General features: G+C 38.0%; 2 protein-coding genes across 9 annotated transcripts in view; one reads left to right on the forward strand and one right to left on the reverse strand.

The window, feature by feature from the left end:
• Positions 1-463: 463 nt before the first annotated feature.
• SRP14 (signal recognition particle 14) lies at positions 464-9,273 on the forward strand. 3 transcript variants are annotated; one of them, NM_001245853.1, is given in 6 exon segments: positions 496-545; positions 941-1,013; positions 1,676-1,788; positions 2,325-2,357; positions 2,683-2,752; positions 2,755-3,515. In NM_001245853.1, coding segments are annotated over 6 exon segments (318 nt in total). In that variant the 5' UTR covers positions 496-521; the 3' UTR covers positions 2,760-3,515.
• The window catches only part of EIF2AK4 (eukaryotic translation initiation factor 2 alpha kinase 4), a 38,221-nt gene continuing 23,040 nt past the window's right edge, over positions 4,323-19,503 (reverse strand). For 2 of the 6 annotated variants that reach the window (XM_002199451.7, XM_032748809.3), the window contains 15 exons: positions 19,331-19,499; positions 18,729-18,845; positions 18,246-18,311; positions 17,548-17,718; positions 16,830-16,964; positions 16,624-16,731; positions 15,767-15,895; positions 14,340-14,426; positions 12,932-13,044; positions 11,381-11,439; positions 10,243-10,337; positions 8,225-8,293; positions 7,566-7,610; positions 6,405-6,529; positions 4,323-5,207 (listed from right to left, as the gene is read on the reverse strand). In XM_002199451.7, the coding sequence (XP_002199487.4) occupies positions 5,153-5,207; positions 6,405-6,529; positions 7,566-7,610; positions 8,225-8,293; positions 10,243-10,337; positions 11,381-11,439; positions 12,932-13,044; positions 14,340-14,426; positions 15,767-15,895; positions 16,624-16,731; positions 16,830-16,964; positions 17,548-17,718; positions 18,246-18,311; positions 18,729-18,845; positions 19,331-19,499 (1,543 nt within the window). In that variant the 3' untranslated portion in view covers positions 4,323-5,152. The other 4 variants (XM_072930124.1, XM_072930125.1, XM_072930127.1 and 1 more) reach the window with 4 other exon arrangements.

Below are 19,503 nucleotides of genomic sequence, written 5' to 3' on the forward strand. Positions count from 1 at the left end.
AGGGATTCAAGCACCTGTCAGCCTGAGAGCAGTTTTTAATCTGTAAGGCATTATCTTCCACTTTTGTTAGGTCCACGGAGGAAAAATAGAGCTATTTTCCTAGTGATATACATGAAAAGGCACGAGATCAACTTCTGTGTGCTCCAGCACCGACTGCCACGGGCCTGACAGAAACCCCCACCACAGAACCCAGCCCTCAGGAGCTTCAAGTGTCAGGGCGTGAAGTGCTCCCTCGGCCCTGCCAGGCGCAGGTTTCCCCTTTGCTGTTTTTGCACAAATCCAGTTCCTTTAGTCTCAAATCCCGCCCTTCACCCACAGCCGCGCACAGCGGGGTGTTTTGCACCCCTCACTGAGGGGGACGGGTGAAGCCTGCGAGCCACTCCCGCTGCCGGGCCAGGGACGCGGGGCCGCAGTCGCCGCCCTCAGCCCGGCCCGCCCCGGTCCCTCCCCACCCCGCGCCGCCGACGTGGCGCAGCCCCGGCGCTGCGCAAGCGCGGGCGGCCCTTCCGGAGCGGGGCAGGATGGTGCTGCTGGAGAGCGAGCAGGTGCGGAGCCGGGGAGGGAAGGAGGGAGAGACAGAGAGAGATGGGGGTCCGCAAATCCCCGCCACAAATTCTCCGGGAACTGCCCGCTCCGCTCCCCTCCCCCGCAGCGGCTCCCACGCCGGCCCTGGGCCGGCGTGGGAGCCGCTGCGGGGGAGGGGAGCGGAGCGGGCAGTTCCCGTGCTCTGTCTCGGCCGGAGTTTCGGCGAGCTCAGAGCTCGTGTTCGGAATCAGAACCAGTCCCCCGGCTGGGACTTGGTGTCCTGCAGGCTCAGCCGGGAGCTGGCGTTTCCTCGGTGGTGGGAGAGAGGCCGGGCCAGGCCGGATCTGCGCGGGGAGAAGGGCTCGGAGCTCGTGTGGAGACTCCCAGCCACGGGCGCGTCTCTTTTCTCTTGCAGTTCCTGACCGAGCTTACAAGGCTCTTCCAGAAGTGCAGGACCTCCGGGAGCGTTTTCATAACGCTGAAGAAATGTAAGTTTTGAGTCTGTTACTGGGTTAACGAGGTGTTGCTATAAATCTGACTGTTGTACCGATACAGTTGTAATCCAGGGTATCTAAAGACAAGAGCAGTCATAGGGACAAACCCGTCAGCTGGAGCAGTGATGGTACCGGTATTACTATTAGTCCTACAACTATTAACTGTCAGACTAATATACTAGTAGTATTAGTACTAATAACCTTTGAGCAAGACTGTATTTCAAACTGCAGGAAGTACTAGGCTTGATTGTTAAACAATAAATGAAAATCGTTTGTTTTCTGTAGAAGGAGAGTTCTGATGTTGTTTCTGTGTGTTCATGTTCCTCTGGTTCCTGGCTAGCTGGCACTACTGGAGAGGCCATGTATCAAGTCAGGAGGCAGCAGGGTGACTGCATTTAAAGCATGCTGCTACTCGAGCAGGCGAGGCATACAGCATTTAGAGGGGACGATTTACTCCATTTTTTTCTGACAGATGCAGTTTACAGAACAGCTCTTTCTGATGTTCTAGAGTAAGAACAATTTGGCAACAGTCTTAGTTCAGCTGGCCTAAAATTCCACGGTGTTTTACAGATCTGCTCATGAGTTTTTAACATGTCATATCAGAAGGCATCTGTTGACTTTAATGAAATAAAAATAAAAATTCTTTTTCAATACAGATGATGGTCGAACAAAGCCAGTTCCACGCAAAGGCCATGTAGAAAGTTTTGAACCAGCAGACAATAAGTGTCTCCTGAGAGCAACTGATGGAAAGAAGAAAATTAGCACAGTGGTAAGTGACAATTTTAAGTTAGAAAGGTTAGTGGCTATGTGTTTTTGATTAATGCTCCATATTTTAAGTGAAACTTGAGAAAATGTTAACTGAAAGTTGAAAACCTGATGTGTGTTTACTTTCAATGGGGGATTGGGAAAGGCTTTAGCTGACTTTAGCTCTGCTCTGTGATATGGCACAAGGAAAAATGTTACTTAAGAGAAATAGCTGAGAATCTGAGCTGGAGCATTTTAATGGCCCAACAAGTGAATCAAAGCTTTCTTTGAATGCTTTTTCACATTCTTTCCATGTGAACATATGTGACTTAGGGATGAATGGCCTGTAGAGGGTTTTCTTAATCAAGGAGTGTTTTCAGTTTTCTAAGTCAGTGAAGTCCTATGACATACCAGTATAGCACATTGACCACTGAATGTTATAAGCTGATCCAACTGATGCTAAAAAGACCATATGGTAGCTGGTGAGTAAACATGTACTGATACTTGGTCTGTAATAGAAGCCAGAGTTTTCATGGTTAACCTCCAGTATTACTTTTATAGGTGAGCTCAAAGGAAGTAAATAAATTCCAGATGGTAAGTTTTGTTTGCCTTTTATCCTCCTTTTCTATAAGTAATAGAAGTGGTCTGTTGGAAGCACTGGACAGCTGTGAACAGGTTGATTTCTTGCTGAACTGCCACAGAAACTAACTGAGACTACCCATTTATCTTAATATGTTTTTTTAAAATCCCGTTCATTTTATCCAACCTTGTACATTGGTTTAGAAACAGTATTTTCTTGGTGCAGGGTGTAAGAGCATGATTCTCTGGGAAAAGGCAGATAATTGGCCATTTGTAATACATAGAATGTTGTCTTTTAAGTATTTGGGGTTCTTTTAAATGGTTCTAATTGTTCTTTCAGGCATATTCAAATTTGCTAAGGGCCAACATGGATGGCTTGAAGAAGAAAGACAAGAAAAGCAAGGCCAAGAAGAGTAAAGCAACACAGTGATGGGACAGTGTGCTACCATCACTATAATAGACTTGACCCTTGCTCAAAGCAAAGTCCATTTCTTTTCGAGTTACCATTTGTCTTTGGCTTTCCTTCCAGCAGGATACTGGGGTGTGATCAGTACTTTTGTTTAAACTGAGAGCAGAAGGTGCTTTCTTTGGGTTGTTGTACGGCAGGAGTATGTACAGCATTACACTGAAATAGCTTTACACTCAGCTGGTTTGTACTTAGACTGCTGCTGTGTTCTCTCCAGTGTAAACCCTGTCTTGGGGGTAGCACTGTGTGAAGAGACATGCACTGTACCAGGAGCAAAACAAGACTGGAGCAGGAGCCTCAGTGACAGATACCCAATTTTATAGATGAACCTCTGTAATTCTAGGGAAAGCAGGTGCCAACATATTATCAGGAACAGCTGCTTTCCTGTTTCTGTCTTAATCTGAGGGTCATGTCTACATGATGCAGTGCAGATATCCCCAAGGCAGCCAGCACAGTGCTTAAGCTCTTGCAGAGCTTTCACTCCATGCTGATCTAGCTGTTCTGACCTGGGCTCAGGGTGGGGGGAGGGTAGAACTCTGCATCATGTTCCCTTCAGAAATAGCTTAAAAATGGTCATGTCACCTAAACTTTTTGTAAAAAAACATTATCCTTCAGTATATTCAGGGATCTGAATTTTCCTTTCTTCATATGAGCAGATGTAAAAAGTAAATATGTAATTGCTCCTATTAAACGTAATGAGAAATGGATTGGGTGTAATGGCTGATATGACTTGTGGTGAACTGCTAGGAATGGCACAGTTATCTATGCCTTTAGGATTGTCTGCTGCTTTGGACATTGCTGTTGAACCTTCACAGTTCTCAGAAGTTTTGTGGTTTGTCTTGCAAACCTCTACATGTTTTGTCACCTTCTCTGCTACAAGAAAGGGTGGAAAAAGTCAATAGGTATATATTAATGCTATGAGTCTGCAAATGGCAATCATTTGTTTAGAGAAAGAGGTGTAAGTTGTTTAAACAAGAGGTACCAAGTGGGGAGGAAAGGTAAACACCAGTGTACTTCCAGAAATCATTAACATTTCTGCATATTCCTCCAGTGTTTGATGTGAAATATAATACATAGTTAACTATGACTCCTGTAAATAATAGTTTCTCAGCTTCATTCTTCCTATGGGGTTGTGTTACAGTTTAGCATCAAGAAGGTAATTATAATAATAATTATAAAAATAATAATAATACTTCCATCATTACTATGACTTTAACTTCAAACTTAATCTGACAACTCAGATAAAGAAAGTTAGTTCAAAACTCTGGTTGTGCTTCAAGCAAATGCAGGTTACTGTTTATCTTTAAAGGCTTTGGTTCTGCAGGTCTAGAACAGGTGTTTTATTTTATCAGGTCTTCATCTTACAGAAGCTGCTGCTTGATTCAAATGCAAAAGTACAGACAGGACAAGCACAGGCAGCCAGGCTTGTAACAACTCAGCCTGAAATCTACCATATTTTGTACATAAAGTAAGTTAAAAAACACAACTAAAAAAGACACACAAAAGGCTTGTAATGAATATTTCAATAAGGCTCAGCTGGTTTTATTACACAAAAACTCTTCAAAAATGTTTAAAACAATTTCTTCAAGGTAATTCATTCTTTTCATTATTCCAGAACTGACATTTTTGTTGCAGTACTATTGTTGCATAAAAGGCATTCTGAAACTATTACAAAAAAATAGGTTTACATCTGTACAGCTTATTTTTGTAGCATAAGAGGCAAGAACTACATGGCAGTACTTATCTGTGGCTCTAGTCAGACTTGCTCCTGAATTGCCAATAAAACAACTACTTCCACATTTTGAAAGCATTTAGTTTTGTATTTGTCATGGTTTAGGAATGTCATTCTCTAGTTGAGTGCTCCAGTTGAATCCATGTGCGACCCACTACTCCCTCCCCTTGCCAGCGGCCGGAGAGGAGAATCAGGAGGGACAGACAGTAAAGAGCACAGGTTGAGGTAAGAATTTACTGGAAACAGCAATGAGATAAGAAAAGAGTAACAGCAACAATTCCAGTGGCAGAGAGTACAGGAAAGGTGAATGAATCCATAGAAACAACACGACCCAGCTGCTCCCTCTGCCACGCTGTGCCCACCTGGAAGGCCCCCAGCAATGGTGGGAGGTGGTACAGCTCAACCTCTGGGTCCTGGCCATGCTCCCTCCTAGCTACAGCAAATAATAACCTTGTCCTGGCCAGAACCAGGACAATATTATACATGAAATGCAATTTGGACACAGAAAGAGGCTCTAGTTGCCTTCTTGCATTACTACAGCTTTTTGAAATTCCTTTTTACAAAATGCTGTTGTCCATATGTAGAAGCATCCCATAAAAGATGCTTGAAGTACTAAAACAAAACCTTGTATTCATCTCGGTAACTGTACAGGATAAGTGCAGAGACCCTGCAGAGGGAAGGAAAAAGGAATTTTAGTATTTTGAAACTGCAGGTTTGAATGCTGCAATTCCTGTGACAACTCACAATAAGATAGCAAAGATTTAGCAGAAAATCAGTAAGTTTTTGTTTGTTTGTCTGTGACTGCAACTTTCCCCTCATCCTCTTTCCATTGATCTTGCCTGTTCAGTTTTCACTTCAGTGATCTGAAGGTTTATGGCTAAGTAGTGCTCAGGCCCCAGATGGGATAGGAAGATAGTGAGGCACTATTACATTCATACCCAGCATTGCATGGAGTATTATTTGGGTTCTGTTGCTCAGAGCCTTGGAAACCCCATGAAGAAAACAAATGCTTCACTTGATAATGTAGCTGTCTTAGTAAACAGCAAACCTGGAGCAATTTTGGTGCATGTGGTTCCTTTTTCTCAAAGTTTTAGTCTTATTTAAAGATTAAGTAGTACTTTCAAGTGGAACAAAGGTTTAAGAAAATGAAATAAAACCCATAATTAGGCATAAGTACCCAGGTCTTAAGTGGACCAGTACAAGCAACATTTAACAATTTGAGGTTTAAAACTGGACATATTGGATGTGTCCAGACTATCTGTATCAGCCTTGCTGGAATCCAACAGGCAGACTATGAGTTGAACATAAATGTTTTTATGCTTACAAAACAGAAATGGGCTGTATTGTACTTGTTGGGAGAGCATACTGGGCACTCTCACACCTCTGCCTGACTGCCACCATATTATTTCAAAGCAGGAGGAATGAGTGTTCATGAGTTTTAAAAGACAAGCCGAGTCCCTCTCATCAGAAAAGAGGGTTTTTATCTAGCAGTGTAGATGTGTACATTTTACATATGTATATATTTATTTACATATATAGAAGTATATGTACTAAGTATAGCAGGATACCTGACTGTACATAGTTGTCTGCTATTCATTTTTATTAACACAGCAGCAAGTAAGATAAAAGTGGTCATATATTCTAGAGCTTCTTAAAAAGACTTGGAAAAATAAAAAATTTACATTTTATCAGTAAGCGAGGGTTAGTGACCAGTCCTGTAGTTTTGAAGGGACTATACACATTTTCTGAGTATTCCTTTTTGCCTCAGAGAGAGAGGAAAGTGGAAGACAAGCTCTAGTTTGAATAGAGAAAAAATTGAAAAAAAAAATCTAGTTTATGTACCCATAAGAATTAACAAATTTACCTCTTTTCCATTTTGAGACTGTAAATTTCATCACAAATTGATTGTAAATACGAAGATCTCTGCTTGGGCCATCGTGACATCAATTGTCTCACAGTAGCATCAAAGGCTTGTCTATCTCCATCAAGCTAAAAAAAAAAAATTGTCAAGGAACTATGCTAGTGTCATACTCTTTTGTGAAGGAAACACTTCTCCCAGTAAGATGTAGCCTTCTGAATACTGTGTAGTGTCAATGCTCTTTAATTAAACAGCTTTCAAACGTGACAAATGTCAACAACATGTGTAACTTTATTTTTTGTTAAGAAAAAATGTTAATTTAGTGATCAGTTTTTAACACATTTCAGCACAAGCAATGAACAGTAACTGTGATGTAGTGGTGATCAAAAGTGAATGATGCAAGCTGATCACATGCATATGTATTTAATTTTTTTTTTTAAGTAAAAGGTGATAAACTACCTCCATGATTTATACAGACTGGAAGAACTAAGTATTTTAAAAATGTTTTGAAATGTTTCACTGAGTCTTGATTATCAGACAAGCATTGCTTCAGAGCAGCCAATAGAAGTACTAAAATGCACTTCCAGTAGAATGCCATTCTTGAGTTTGGGTTTTTTAGGGGGTGGGGAGGCACCCATCTCCCTCTTAAGCTATTGCTGTCACTGGAGAAAAGACGAAAGCTTTGTCTTTGGTGTTGTCATCTCATGCACCACTGACCAGCTCTTGAGTTGTTAACGGTGTCAATGTAATATATGTCCCCTTTATATCTTGGCTTCACTAAGGGATGTTCCAGCTACTGTACTCGAAACAATTGCCTCTATTTTGGGTTCTCCTTCATTAAGAGCTGCAAGGAACCCCTTTGTTGAAACTATTATTAATGCTTATTGGTTTCTGAAAAAGAGCAGTTAAGATTTAATTTTAGATAACTATTATTGGAGGAAAAACTCAGAGCTTTGGATTAGGACTTCCTAATGTTGTCTTGTGTAACTTGGACATTTCACAAAAATGTCAAATCAAGCTCCCTGGGTAAAAAAATACTTTTAAGTTTTAAATCGAATTCAAACTTTCGAGAAATCTACAATGGGTGAATTTTACACTTTACTGGCAATAGAATTTATCACCTATTGTGTTCAGTTAGAGTTCTAACAACAATACTTAATTGCTTACCTCTAATGATAAGAAGTGTATCACAGTTGCTTTTGGCAGATCAACCTGTAAAAATACCAGGAAATCAATACTTTACCATTCTCTGTTACCATTTTGCCAACTAGCAATGAGCAATGCTGAAGGGAGTCAGATTTTTCATTTCCAGAGAAGCACTCATGCTGCTAAAACTGGGAACTTGGTTTAAAATGATTAAAACCTTTTAAAGTATTCATTATAGGTTCCATTATGGAAAGCTGGACATAGGTGCAGGCAAATAGGCAGTTATGTTTCCTGAAAAGCATACACCGTTTTGAAGTCCTTTGTGACATGATCAGTGAAGTCTAAAAGCTATATACAAACAAGAGCTATGTTTGCTTAAATGGAAGTGCAAATCTAGCAGGAACAAGTTATTACATCTACCACAATAGTTGGTGTAATTACAGCTTACGAGCTTACAATTAAATGCTTGTTAAATTTTATTTCATGCAGCTGTCCCATACAATTTGAGATACTTTTCAAGTATCAGAGAAACAGAACAGGGGGTCTTATTTAACCAGAAGTTTGATCATTTGGTTATTGCTAAAGTGAGGCAATTGGCAGTGGTTTGTTCCAGACAGGAACAGCATCATCCACTGCAATTAAGAATTTGGAATTAGTTCAGGCTTCTGCCAAATACTTACTGCTAAAATCTCAATCTCACTTGTTTTCTGTTGCAGGCTAGAAATGAATGTCTGAAGTCTTGTTTGTACCTGGGAACAAAAGATGGGCAAAAGTAAAATAAACAGCTCGCGTGACACAGGATGGGAACACTGATTTCATACTGCATAAATAAGAACAAAAGAGGCTGCTTCTAACAAGATGCAGAACTACATAATATTTAAACAAATATTTAATTATAATTTTCAGTAAAAATTTCACAGTAATCCTTGATGAGCAGAGAGGGAAGAGACTGGAGCTGAGGCACTCTTGAATCAATGGTCCACACTTGACAATACTGGCACAGGGCTAAAGCAGACAGAACAATATGGATATAGCTTGTATAACTAGTGAAAACTGCCCTCTGTTTCTGGGAGTTAGATAACTTTCTAAGGAATGTGAGAACCTGTGGCTGGATGCAGTCAATCACCTCCAGCTAAAGAAGGAAGATGGCTTTTGAAAGGCAAACCAAAATATGGGTCATGCCTTGTAACACCTCTTTCAGAGCAGGCTAGTGGTTCTGCAAAGGTTGCACTTTACTAATGTAGCTGCAGGCTTGCATTATATTGTCTTTTGTACCTTGGAAAAGTTGCTTTTACATATTCAAAACCTGAAAACAGCAAGATTGTTTAGTTCAGAGTAACATCCACTTTTTTATTTGGGTTCTGAGAACTATTGGGGAGATTTTTTTGTTGCACATCCAAGTTTGGACTGAAAAGGGGATGACAGTTCTGTTTTACCATGAAAACTACATTTGTTTCTAGCATCACTGAATGTTTTCTACATTACTATAGTATGTTTTCGGCAGGTTGTAGGTTTTTTTTTTGTTATTGTTCTGGTTTGTGATTTTTTATGTGTTTTTTTAAATCCACAGTTTTTTCTTAGGTCTTTGGTTTGAGACAACATAATGAAATAAAATACATAAAGTATCTATTACAAACATACTACACATTAAAAGTATGATGAACTTGCACCTTTGTGCTAGTTTTGTCTGGGGTAGAGCTAGCTTTCTTCACAATGGCTGGTATGGGGCTATGTTTTGGATTTTTGCTGAACACAGAATTGATAACAGATGTTTTTGTTATTGCTGGGCAGTTAATCTGATAAAGATAAGTAAGGAAGCAATAACTGGTACAAGACTATTAGCCACAGATGTAGGGATCAAACACTATTGTTTTCCAACATCTTCCTGCACTGCTGCACAGACCACTTCTTTTAAAACAATGTAACTTGTTTGATAACAGAGCCAAGGTCTGCTTTTTGTAGGTCCATGCTGGCAGGGAAGCTGGGGGTGCATGGAAGGCGACACAGCCAGGGCAGGTGACCCCAGCTGAACAAAAGGATATTCCAGACCATGTGACATCATTGTCAGTATATAAAACTGGGGGAAGGAGGAAGAAGGGGGGACATTTGGAGTGATGGTATTTGTCTTCCCATTCACCATTACAGGTGATGGGCCCTGTTCTCCTGGGGATGGCTGAACACCTGCCTGCCCATGGACAGCACTGCATTCATTCCTTGTTTTGCTTTGCTGGTGTGCACAGCTTTTGCTTTCCCTATTAAGCTGTCTTTGTCTCAATCCAGCGGTTTTCTGGGTTTTACCCTTCTGATTCTCTCCCTGATCCCACTAATGGGGGAGTGAGTGAGTGGCTGTGTGGGGCTTGGCTGCTGGCTGGGGTTAAACCACGACAGCCTTTAACACACTCAACATTTATGGAGGAAGAAAAAGGAAGGAAAATATCCAGAACCACAGTTTCTAAAAAAGTAAGATTTCTAGTATGCATGCACAGTGATAGCTGAGCCATGATGTCACAGATAATCCCTAAGATCCGAACGGTTAAAAAGGGTGGTCTTTGCTTTCAACCATTTGTGTTGTTCCTAGTCTAATTTATGAATAAAAAACAAACAGGATGAATTTAAGTTAGGTGATAATGAAGTATGAATTCTACCATTCCTTAACTTCTAAGGATCCCCTCTGAATAGTTATTTGATGTGTGTGTACCTGAATTTCTTGGCGACGCCTGGCACTGGCAGATAATTTTTCAGGAGCTATAACACTAACGTTAGGCACAAGAGTTCCATGGGATTCAAACACACCTAAAATGCAAATGCATCATTTTAGTTTATAGTATTTCTTTATACAACAAGTATCAAGAAACAAAAATTTCACTAATATACTAAAATCAGTGCAGTACAGTGATTAAAAAGATGCTGAAAACCACCAAAATTTGAGGATAATGAGATGTGCACATCAATTCTCAAACACACACTCATGACTTTGAAGGACTGGTTGTTAAGATTAAGAAATTTGGCATTTTACATCACTGCTCCCTGAAACTAAGAAAAGGTTCCAAATGACTTGCATAATTTTACAAAGGAATGCAGTGCACCTAATATCAAAAAAAGAAAAGCTATTACAAGAATGAGGTGACTATTTAATGCTCAGTCCCATAGCAGAATCACTGACAAAACAAACAATAAACTCCACCTTCCCCAGTATAACAATAATTGAAATGGCTTATTTCAAACTTAAATTTCCATTTCTGGTAGTCTCACACACACACAAAACCTCCCCCAAGTTAAACATGGCCTCTCTTCCTCCCCATTATGCAAAAGTGTATGTGTGAAGTGTTTCTTGAAAAATCACCATCACCACACACTGTATCAGTGTTCAATAAAACAAGTATCAAAAAAGCCAAACTTTAGCCACACAGTAAGCACTTAGTATTATTCTTTATATACAAATTTATATTATCAGAATAAGGAATGCAAATCCACAGCTAGAAATGTACAGGCATTTTTGTTTGGTCTCAATACTTTAACAATCACAGATCAAGTTATTTTTCATCAAGATGATATTTAAATTTCTCCTCAGCTAGGAAAATTGGAGAATTTTGGCTTTCCCAGCCTCTTGGATTACTGCATTAACAAATGCTTGTATGCCCATTGTCTGAGCACTTAGTTTGGAGAGAAAGTTTTAAATCACTTGGAACAATATCTGAGATTAAGAGGCAGTACCTCTAATCAGAGTTCTGCTATAAAACATTTTCTTACTTTGCCTTTGGTACTATTTTCCTACTAAATAGTTTTTGAGCAGCAAGAAGAACAGTTTGTATGTTCTGTAACTAGATATTAAATACCTGAAATATTAGTAAATGATCCTTTTTGACTTGGTGTTGAAAGACTATCTGTGGTTTCTCTAAAAATAAACAAAGACAGTTAAGGAATTTACAAGTATAAATAAACACTGTAATAAGACAGTAGTTTCAGATTATCATAGATACTTAAACTTAGTTCCAACAGATAAAGAAGTCTGCAGATACTCCCCAGCACACATTTATTATTCAGGAACTGACAGGAAACCATACAAAATTACATTTAGAAGTCAAGTCTAGAAGCAATGCTCCCTATGGATACAAAAAAATGTCCTCCCTCTCATACAAGAGTGATTTATATCCTAATACAAAAATATATTGTGAGAGTATTCTCTCCAAATTATTAATTTAATCTGCTTCTCACAGGTTGCTATGACATAATACTGAAGTATAAAAGTAGTATTTATACTGAAGAGCACATATATCCAAAGAAGTCTTTAGTTATTAATTTGGATACTTTTAGTTTCCACATTCAGGGATTAATTTAAAGAGAAGTTTGACACCACTATTACAGTCAGTTATTGCATTTCTGTTTAGTGGTACCATGCAATGGTTTTTCTGTTCTGTTTTCAGGATTTAGAAATAAGGTAACTTTTTGAAAGAATGATTTTCTTTCACAGCTTCTAGCAGATCTGTCACAAAGCACTTGAGGATCAGGTTAGCTGCAAAATTAAATACTAAGACTGGCTGAGGCCAGAAAAAAGAGAATGAGAGGTGAATAGCAGGAGATGTCAACTGCTTGTATAAACTACTGCCTGATTTCAGCATTTCCAAGCTTAATGATTTCCTTTATTGTTAACCCTAGTCAGAAAAACTGGACGGCAAATCTGTTAAGTTTCTGAATTCTACTTTGTGTGACTAATGCATGTCTATTCCTGCTGTAAGTGTACACATATAAAAATATCTAGATGCATGTATAATTACAGACTTACAGGGGGCTGTGTGTAAGTAACAGCTGTAGTGCTTGAGCAGTACATATCTGTACTAACTACTCCTGTCATTTCTGTACTAACTTCCATTGGTGACAGCAAATAGTAATTTCAATGAAGCCAGCATGAAAGGGTTTTCCTGTATACCTGAAGTCTTCGCCAGGTGTTACTTTCACTTCTGCCACCAGAGCATACAGAAGTGCAAGAGTCACACCTTCATTTCACCATACAAATACTGCCTCAGAATGAAAGGGATTTGCTGCTTTAATTCTTTGATTACACAGTACACAAATGTAATGGACTTCTGCTCAGTAACAGGGACTTGCAGGCAGCCAAACACTACTGCTATTCTAGCAGCTTTGGGATAGCTGTGTGGTCTTTTAATTTATGAAGCACTATGGTTGTGTGAATGTAGCAGCAGCTAGGGAAATAAGTTTCTTTCTTAATCTCAGTACAATTCTATAACAGAGCCTTTTGCTTTCTTTTTCCCTCAGAACAAATTCAGCAATTCCTTACCAAATAAAATGGAGGTTTAATTCAGCATATGCAAGCATATATTCACTTCTGATTTTGACTATCCACATTATTGACACATTATGCTACTCACCTACTACATCTTTCGTCACCAATTTTCATTTTCAGTTTCTGGATCAGGTGATCTACTAAGTCAGATTCTAAAATCCTTTTCTCCGTCTGCCTGTCTTTCTCAAAGGATTTCACCTACGATGTAGTTCAATGGGTCTTAAGATTGTTGATTCTTAAAATGACATACAAATAAACTTATCAAACTTAATCAAAACCAAACTGTTTCACCCATTAAAGGTGAAAGAGTCAAAGGTAGGAAGCTATTATCATTACCAATCAATCACTGCCAATTAAATCTTTGATTAGATTTTTTTCTGCCAACTACTAATTTATTCTGCATTCCCAAAGCAAGCTTGGCTCCTTGCATTTAATGTGATAATTAACTTCTAAACAAATGGTTTATCATTTTAAGTACCATATTATTGATATTTTTAGTTAAGCAATAATATTAGAATAAGGCTTGCCTTTCAATTTGCAAAAGTTAACCCAAACATTCAAAACTTAGGAATCTGCACCATCTTTATTGGCAAGAGGTTAATCAGCAACAAGACCATTCACCTCATTAACATCTCCTTTATTGGTTTTCCTTCAATAAACCATATTTAAAAGAACACTCTACAACAGGCTTGTAGAGAACTTTGAAATATCATATTGTCATCATCAATGTTTACTTACTCTTGCAATTATTGTTGTTACAGTAACAGAGTGAATAAGAAGTGAAAAGTGCTTTAGTAAGGCACATTTGCTGTCCTTGCCATATGCTGTCAAATGGTTAGTATTTTTTTCAGTCAAAGAATGACTCTTCATTCAAAAAATAATGATCTATTCTCTAATGATCCAGAACATTTTAAATTTTCAACTTCAAAAAACCAAAGGTACCAGAACCACAGGCTGCAAGAGTAAAGAAGAAGTACAGAGTACATTCATGTAGTGACACAGTCCAGTCTTTGCATCCTAATCTGAGTTTATAGAGGTGAAGAGTGTGGTTCTGACTGTCTGCTGGAACTATACAGATTTTTTTAGATTTAAATTTTAGTTGTATTTATTTTATAACATGAAAAGGTGCCAACTGCAAAGATCATTAAGTCAATTAATTAATTTTGTAGATTTAAAGAAGTCAGAGACAAGAGAAACCTTCTTCCATGCTAAGCCACTGATGGCACTGTCAAGCAATGTTTGCAGTAGTTTTTGGACTTTCCTAGAGGGAAGGAGGTCTGTGAATAACAGTGTTATGCAGGGATAAAAATGTGTAAAGCATTGAAATTGTTCAGAATAACATTTTTATGACTTAACAACCAAAACTATATTTACCTCAACACAACTTACTTAAAGTATAATTTATATTGTATTAATAATGACCTTAAAAAAAAAGTAGAAGAACAGAGTACAAATCTGAAACGCCATAAAGCATTCCCTGGTCCCATGCTTACCTTCACATGACTTCCTTCTTTCTCTGACACCAGAGCCACATATGTAATCCCAGAGCATCTGCAGTATTCCTGTAGTTCTTCCTGGGACTAAAGTGTGAACAAAAGAAGGAGAATGAGACATTAATTTAACAGCTTATAAAATGACCAATTAAGTAATCAGTCACTTGTCTTTATTAAAGTAACTTTATATACAACAGTCACACAGCTTCAGAGAGAGAAAAGCTTTATTAACAACTTGAGCAGATGAAACTTCATTATGCATATATTTATCCACCAATGCTTGCTAAAATTGAAATCAAAGTCTATGCTCTGATAGAGAGAATGCCTAGGCCCTGCAGCCCACATAGAAGGGCTACCTATACCTAGAAGTGCAGAGTCCCAGTAACTGTAAAAATGTGCAGTGCAAAATCAGGCAGACAGCCACCACCCTGCTGCCTGCAGTCCTGCATGGCTGCGGGTCTGCCACGAAAGCTGACTCCAGCTGGGTTCCTGTAAAACAAAGGCTGTGCTGACTTACTCAGCACTGGGTTGCAGCACAGCATTAGACAGAGGTAAGAACTAGCCAAATCTTCATTCCTCATGAATAAAAACAAACAACCCCAAACCAAGAAACTCCAGCCTAGGTGATCATAGGAAAAGTATATAATCTGGATTTTTTTCAGTCACAAGGGATTGAAACTGTTGGAAATATTATGGCAAAAAATTACAAAAGAGTCAGACAATGAATTGAACAAACTCAAAACTTCCTGCCCTGCAGCACATGATGTGCAATGGGCACCTGCAGAGTCTCTCTTGTTAGTCAGGAACTGGGAAACTTGAAGCTGAAGCAGACTCATAATCCTTCAGTAAGTGCCTCTGCCTCTAAAAGGGACTTCAGTGTTGTCGTGTAGCTCACTACACTCCAGTGTAGTGCTGGCTACAGCTCTGTTTGCTTTCAACTGGACATAAAAGGGCGCAGCTCAGCTTGCCACTGTCTTCCCTTCCTATACACATCTCTTCAAGGACTACATGGAGACCGGTCTAGTAGCTCAGTTTGCTAACCTGTACTTCTAACAGTACAATAATGTCAATGTTCCCTCTGTACATGAGTGTCTTTAGCCATCTGGCTATTTAAAAGTTGCTACTACTGTTCTGGATGTACCCCCTATTAAGTATTAAATTTATTAATAGAAGGTCTCCTTCCTCACACTTTTAAATACTCTGGAAGAATGCTGCAAAGCCAGTGAGAGATTTTCTTGACATTGCTGTATCTGAATAGCACCCTACATGCTTGGTATTATGATTCTCCACCTCCATAAAACAGAAAAATAATATAAAAAAATATAAAAATATATAAAACAGAAAAATACCCCAAAAAAGTATGGTTTCAGTCTGCAATAATCTTGGAGAACAATAATACAGTTAACACATGGAGATAAAAATTCTACCTGGGACCAGTCATACATTATTTCAGCTGGAATTCCTGCAGTCCAGAATTTCTGAACAATGTTGATAGCTCTACCCATTGACATCTGACCAACACTTACAACCAGCAGGTCACATGAGCTGACAGAAACCTGAAGGGAAAGTAAAATCAAGGAGACAGTATTAGTCACAAGATCACCTTTCTTCCTTTGTAAGGTACTTAAAATAACAAAGATGGACAAATATGCCAACATTTGTCAAAATGCATCAAGCTAAAAAACAAAAAAAGGGATTAGATCCACTTCTTTTGAGAGCTACAATCCACTTAAGTCTGTCTGAAGCTCACTCTTTGATGTAAAGCACCTCCACAGCCTCAGCTTGCCAAGTATCCCTGCCTACTCTGTTCTTTCCTTCCCACTCTCCTTGGCAATGTTAATTTATTCTTATAGAGAACAGAGCATAAAATAGACATTTCACAACTAAGTGAAGATGTGTGGTACTGTACAAAATAGTCAATATTCTTAAAGCTTCTTTCCTTCTCCTATACTTTGATAAAGGGAGAAGGAAAAATAAAAGTAAATACCTACAGTTGTACTCTTCCATCTGAAAGAATATACAGGCTGAGAAAAACACCCTATTTAAATTGAAAATAAAATGGTGTAAGCCTGAAGATCCTGTCTTCCCTTAATTCTCATTTAATAAATAGTTCTATGTAGAGAAACACAAAAGAAAACAGGTAATCTTGATTACTGCCTTCTATTTCAGTATGGTATTACTTTGGAACACATCTCCACATCTTATTTTTTGTCCATCTCTAGCTACAATTAAATCATTGAACTGTCAGAAGTAAACAAATTCCCCACTTCCCAAAAAGACTTACAGAATCCTCCACACTGGAAACAGCAGCAGTTATTTTATCTATAGCTATGCTGACTCCAACAGCTGAAGGAACTGGTCCTACTGTCTGTGGTCCTCTAAACTGTGGAATCTCAAGACAAGATGAAACAGAATGGAAGACTAGTTAGTTATCTTGGCAAAATGGGTTAAAAAAGAAATCAATATTTACTAGCAGAGATGAACACATACCATATGATCATATCTGCCTCCTGCAGCAAGAATTTCAGGCACAGTTCTTTGTCTTCTTTTGATGTATGCTATAAACTGAAAGATAATACCATTGTGCTGCTGTATTTTGTAAACTAGTCCCAGATTTATAGAGATCTGTAAAATAAAAATGAAATATATAATTAATTTCCTCTTAGCAGCATGGATTTAAAACACTGTTTTCACATAACGAAGACATATGGAAACATTCCTTATCTCCAAAAATTTAAAATACAGTGAAAAATAAGGAAATTAAAGGTGCTTTAATCTTACAGCATCTCAAGAAGCCTGTAGCACAAAACCCGAACAGCAAGCTTCAAGCAAGGTGGAGGTCTTTAGTAGTCATTAGATTTCTGTATTTTTAAAATATTTACTGTTTGTTTCAAAATTTATTAAACCCCCTCTTTTATGCTTTAAGTAATACCTTCAGTCTTGGCTGGAGAAAGGAAAAAAGTCTGAGTGTCATTAGATAGAAGTTAAGCCAGAGACTTCTGACTGGAAGAGTTCTTATTTTTTAAATGCATCTTTAATAAAGCAAAAAAAAAGGGAAAAAAAAAGGAAGTATCAATTCAGTATTATCTGCCATCAAAAGACACTTGCATGTACTTTTGCTACTGTAAAATATCTTTATTTCCTGGCATATTACAATGCACAGCAGCCCTGTAAATCCATTAATTTATTAGCAGAGCATTTTACAAACCTGAAGTTTTATTCCCAGTTGCTTTAACAGACCAATGATTTCCTCTAAATCCTTCATACCATGCTTCAAAAGCTGAGTGACACTCGGCTTTTGTTTTATCATTGTGTTTAGAAATGGAAATACATTACTTGCTTCTCCCTTCTGCTCAATGAATTTATAGAGTCGAGAAAGCTAAAAACAAAAATATAAAATTATAAGCATATATAGCAACAGACAACGTTCCTAACAGGTCCCATGTAAAAAAAAAAAAAAAAGAAAATCTGGACTTTATATTTATGGGAGTAAAATCTCTGCCTTGTTTGTTTGCTTTGTCTAGCAGGCTGTTTTCACTAGTGGAGTTGAGGAAAAGAACAGGCAGACACAAGTATCGGACTACTCAGAAGTTAACTTCAACTCTATGCACATTCACCATTTGCAAAGAAGTTTTTTTAAAGTTTCTCTCAGCTTCATTAAATACCTCTCCACAGTATTCCATTTACCTTTATTAGTTGCCACATGTTTAAAGAACAAGCTGGAATACTGACTTCCAGAGAGAACAGAGAACAAAGTCAGACCATTTGCGAAGGGACTGACCTATTTGAACAGCACATGTAACAGGTTATTTTTCTTACTCTGGTTGATTAAATTACAAAGGAAATAAAATATTACTGACTTATGGCCAATTACAGGGAAATTAGCACTGAATTAAAATCACTTACACTAGCTGATGTGAGAGAAAGATTACAGAACTTGGCTTCTACTTCTCTTTTAGTTAGCTTTTCAGTCTACAAGAAAAACAGATTAGAACAACATTTGGTTGTGTTTAATACATTATTGTAATTATTCAAATTAATTTCAACTATATTCTGAGCTTATAAAGTAGAAAAGACCAAACTGATATTAAAATACGTTTTAAGTTTAATTTTTAAAATGTTTTTAACAACTAGCCTGTCAGTTCTTGATTATACAAGTGAATAATTCTCATAAATACACATGCAAGAATCATCTTAAGCATCCCAATCCAGAAGTAACAAAAAAGTAAGTAATGTACATTTACAGCCCAAAGATAGCCAGCCTTTTTATGTATCAAGGGTATACTCCTGCTTATGCTGGAAATGGGCTGTTAGTCATTTTTAGAGATAGCTGCACAAAATAGAATACAGACATGATTACAGAGGTTAGGTTAATAACTAATGCCTTACCACAGCATCATAGAGAATGATGTAGACTTGATTGAGTTTGTCCTCTGGTATCCCACAGTGCAAAAGTATAGCTTTCAGTAAGGCCGTGTGGTTCAGATAAATACTGTAATTTCTTTCCTAGCAAAGCACAAATTAAATAAAAAAAAAAAAAGGAAGAAAGAATGAAAAAGCCAAGTTTTACTTGCATTCTGTTTTCTTAAAAAAAAATGCAACTCCCACAAAACAAAGAGGCTTCCTAAGTATTTAATAATAATAGTTCAAAATTAACTGCAAACCTCTTCTTTCACTACCTTACCTTTAATTTCTAACTAAACGGCAAATCTTGTCCCATTCTACAGTAATCACTTGTCTGACAGAAAAAAGACATTATTTCAATGATATTATAAAGAATTCATTTATTTCCTTTGCACATAAACCTATGCTTCATTTTAAGTTTACTTAGGAAAGACATTTTTTATGACTGTTCTATAAGTGACTATAGATTAAATGTGAAATAGTTCTGGTTAAAGGAAGTATCCTTTTACACCACATCAAACGAAATATTTAGTTAAATTAAAATTTTGGGTGGAAAAAAGAGGAAAGGGGCTGATTAGAGAATCTACCTGTAGCACTGAAAACTCTTGAATGATTTCTGAAATTGCATAAATTGTTTCTGCCATAGGCAAAAAGCTATTTCCAGTAGATGTAATGATGTCAAATGCACATTCTAGGAGTTCTTTGGGGTGACAGCGGTCTAACTTCCGAGGTCTGAAAACTCGCTCTATACAGTATCTAA

The sequence above is a fragment of the Taeniopygia guttata genome, chromosome 5 (genome assembly GCF_048771995.1).
Source record: "Taeniopygia guttata chromosome 5, bTaeGut7.mat, whole genome shotgun sequence".
Taxonomy (NCBI): Eukaryota; Metazoa; Chordata; class Aves; order Passeriformes; family Estrildidae; genus Taeniopygia; species Taeniopygia guttata.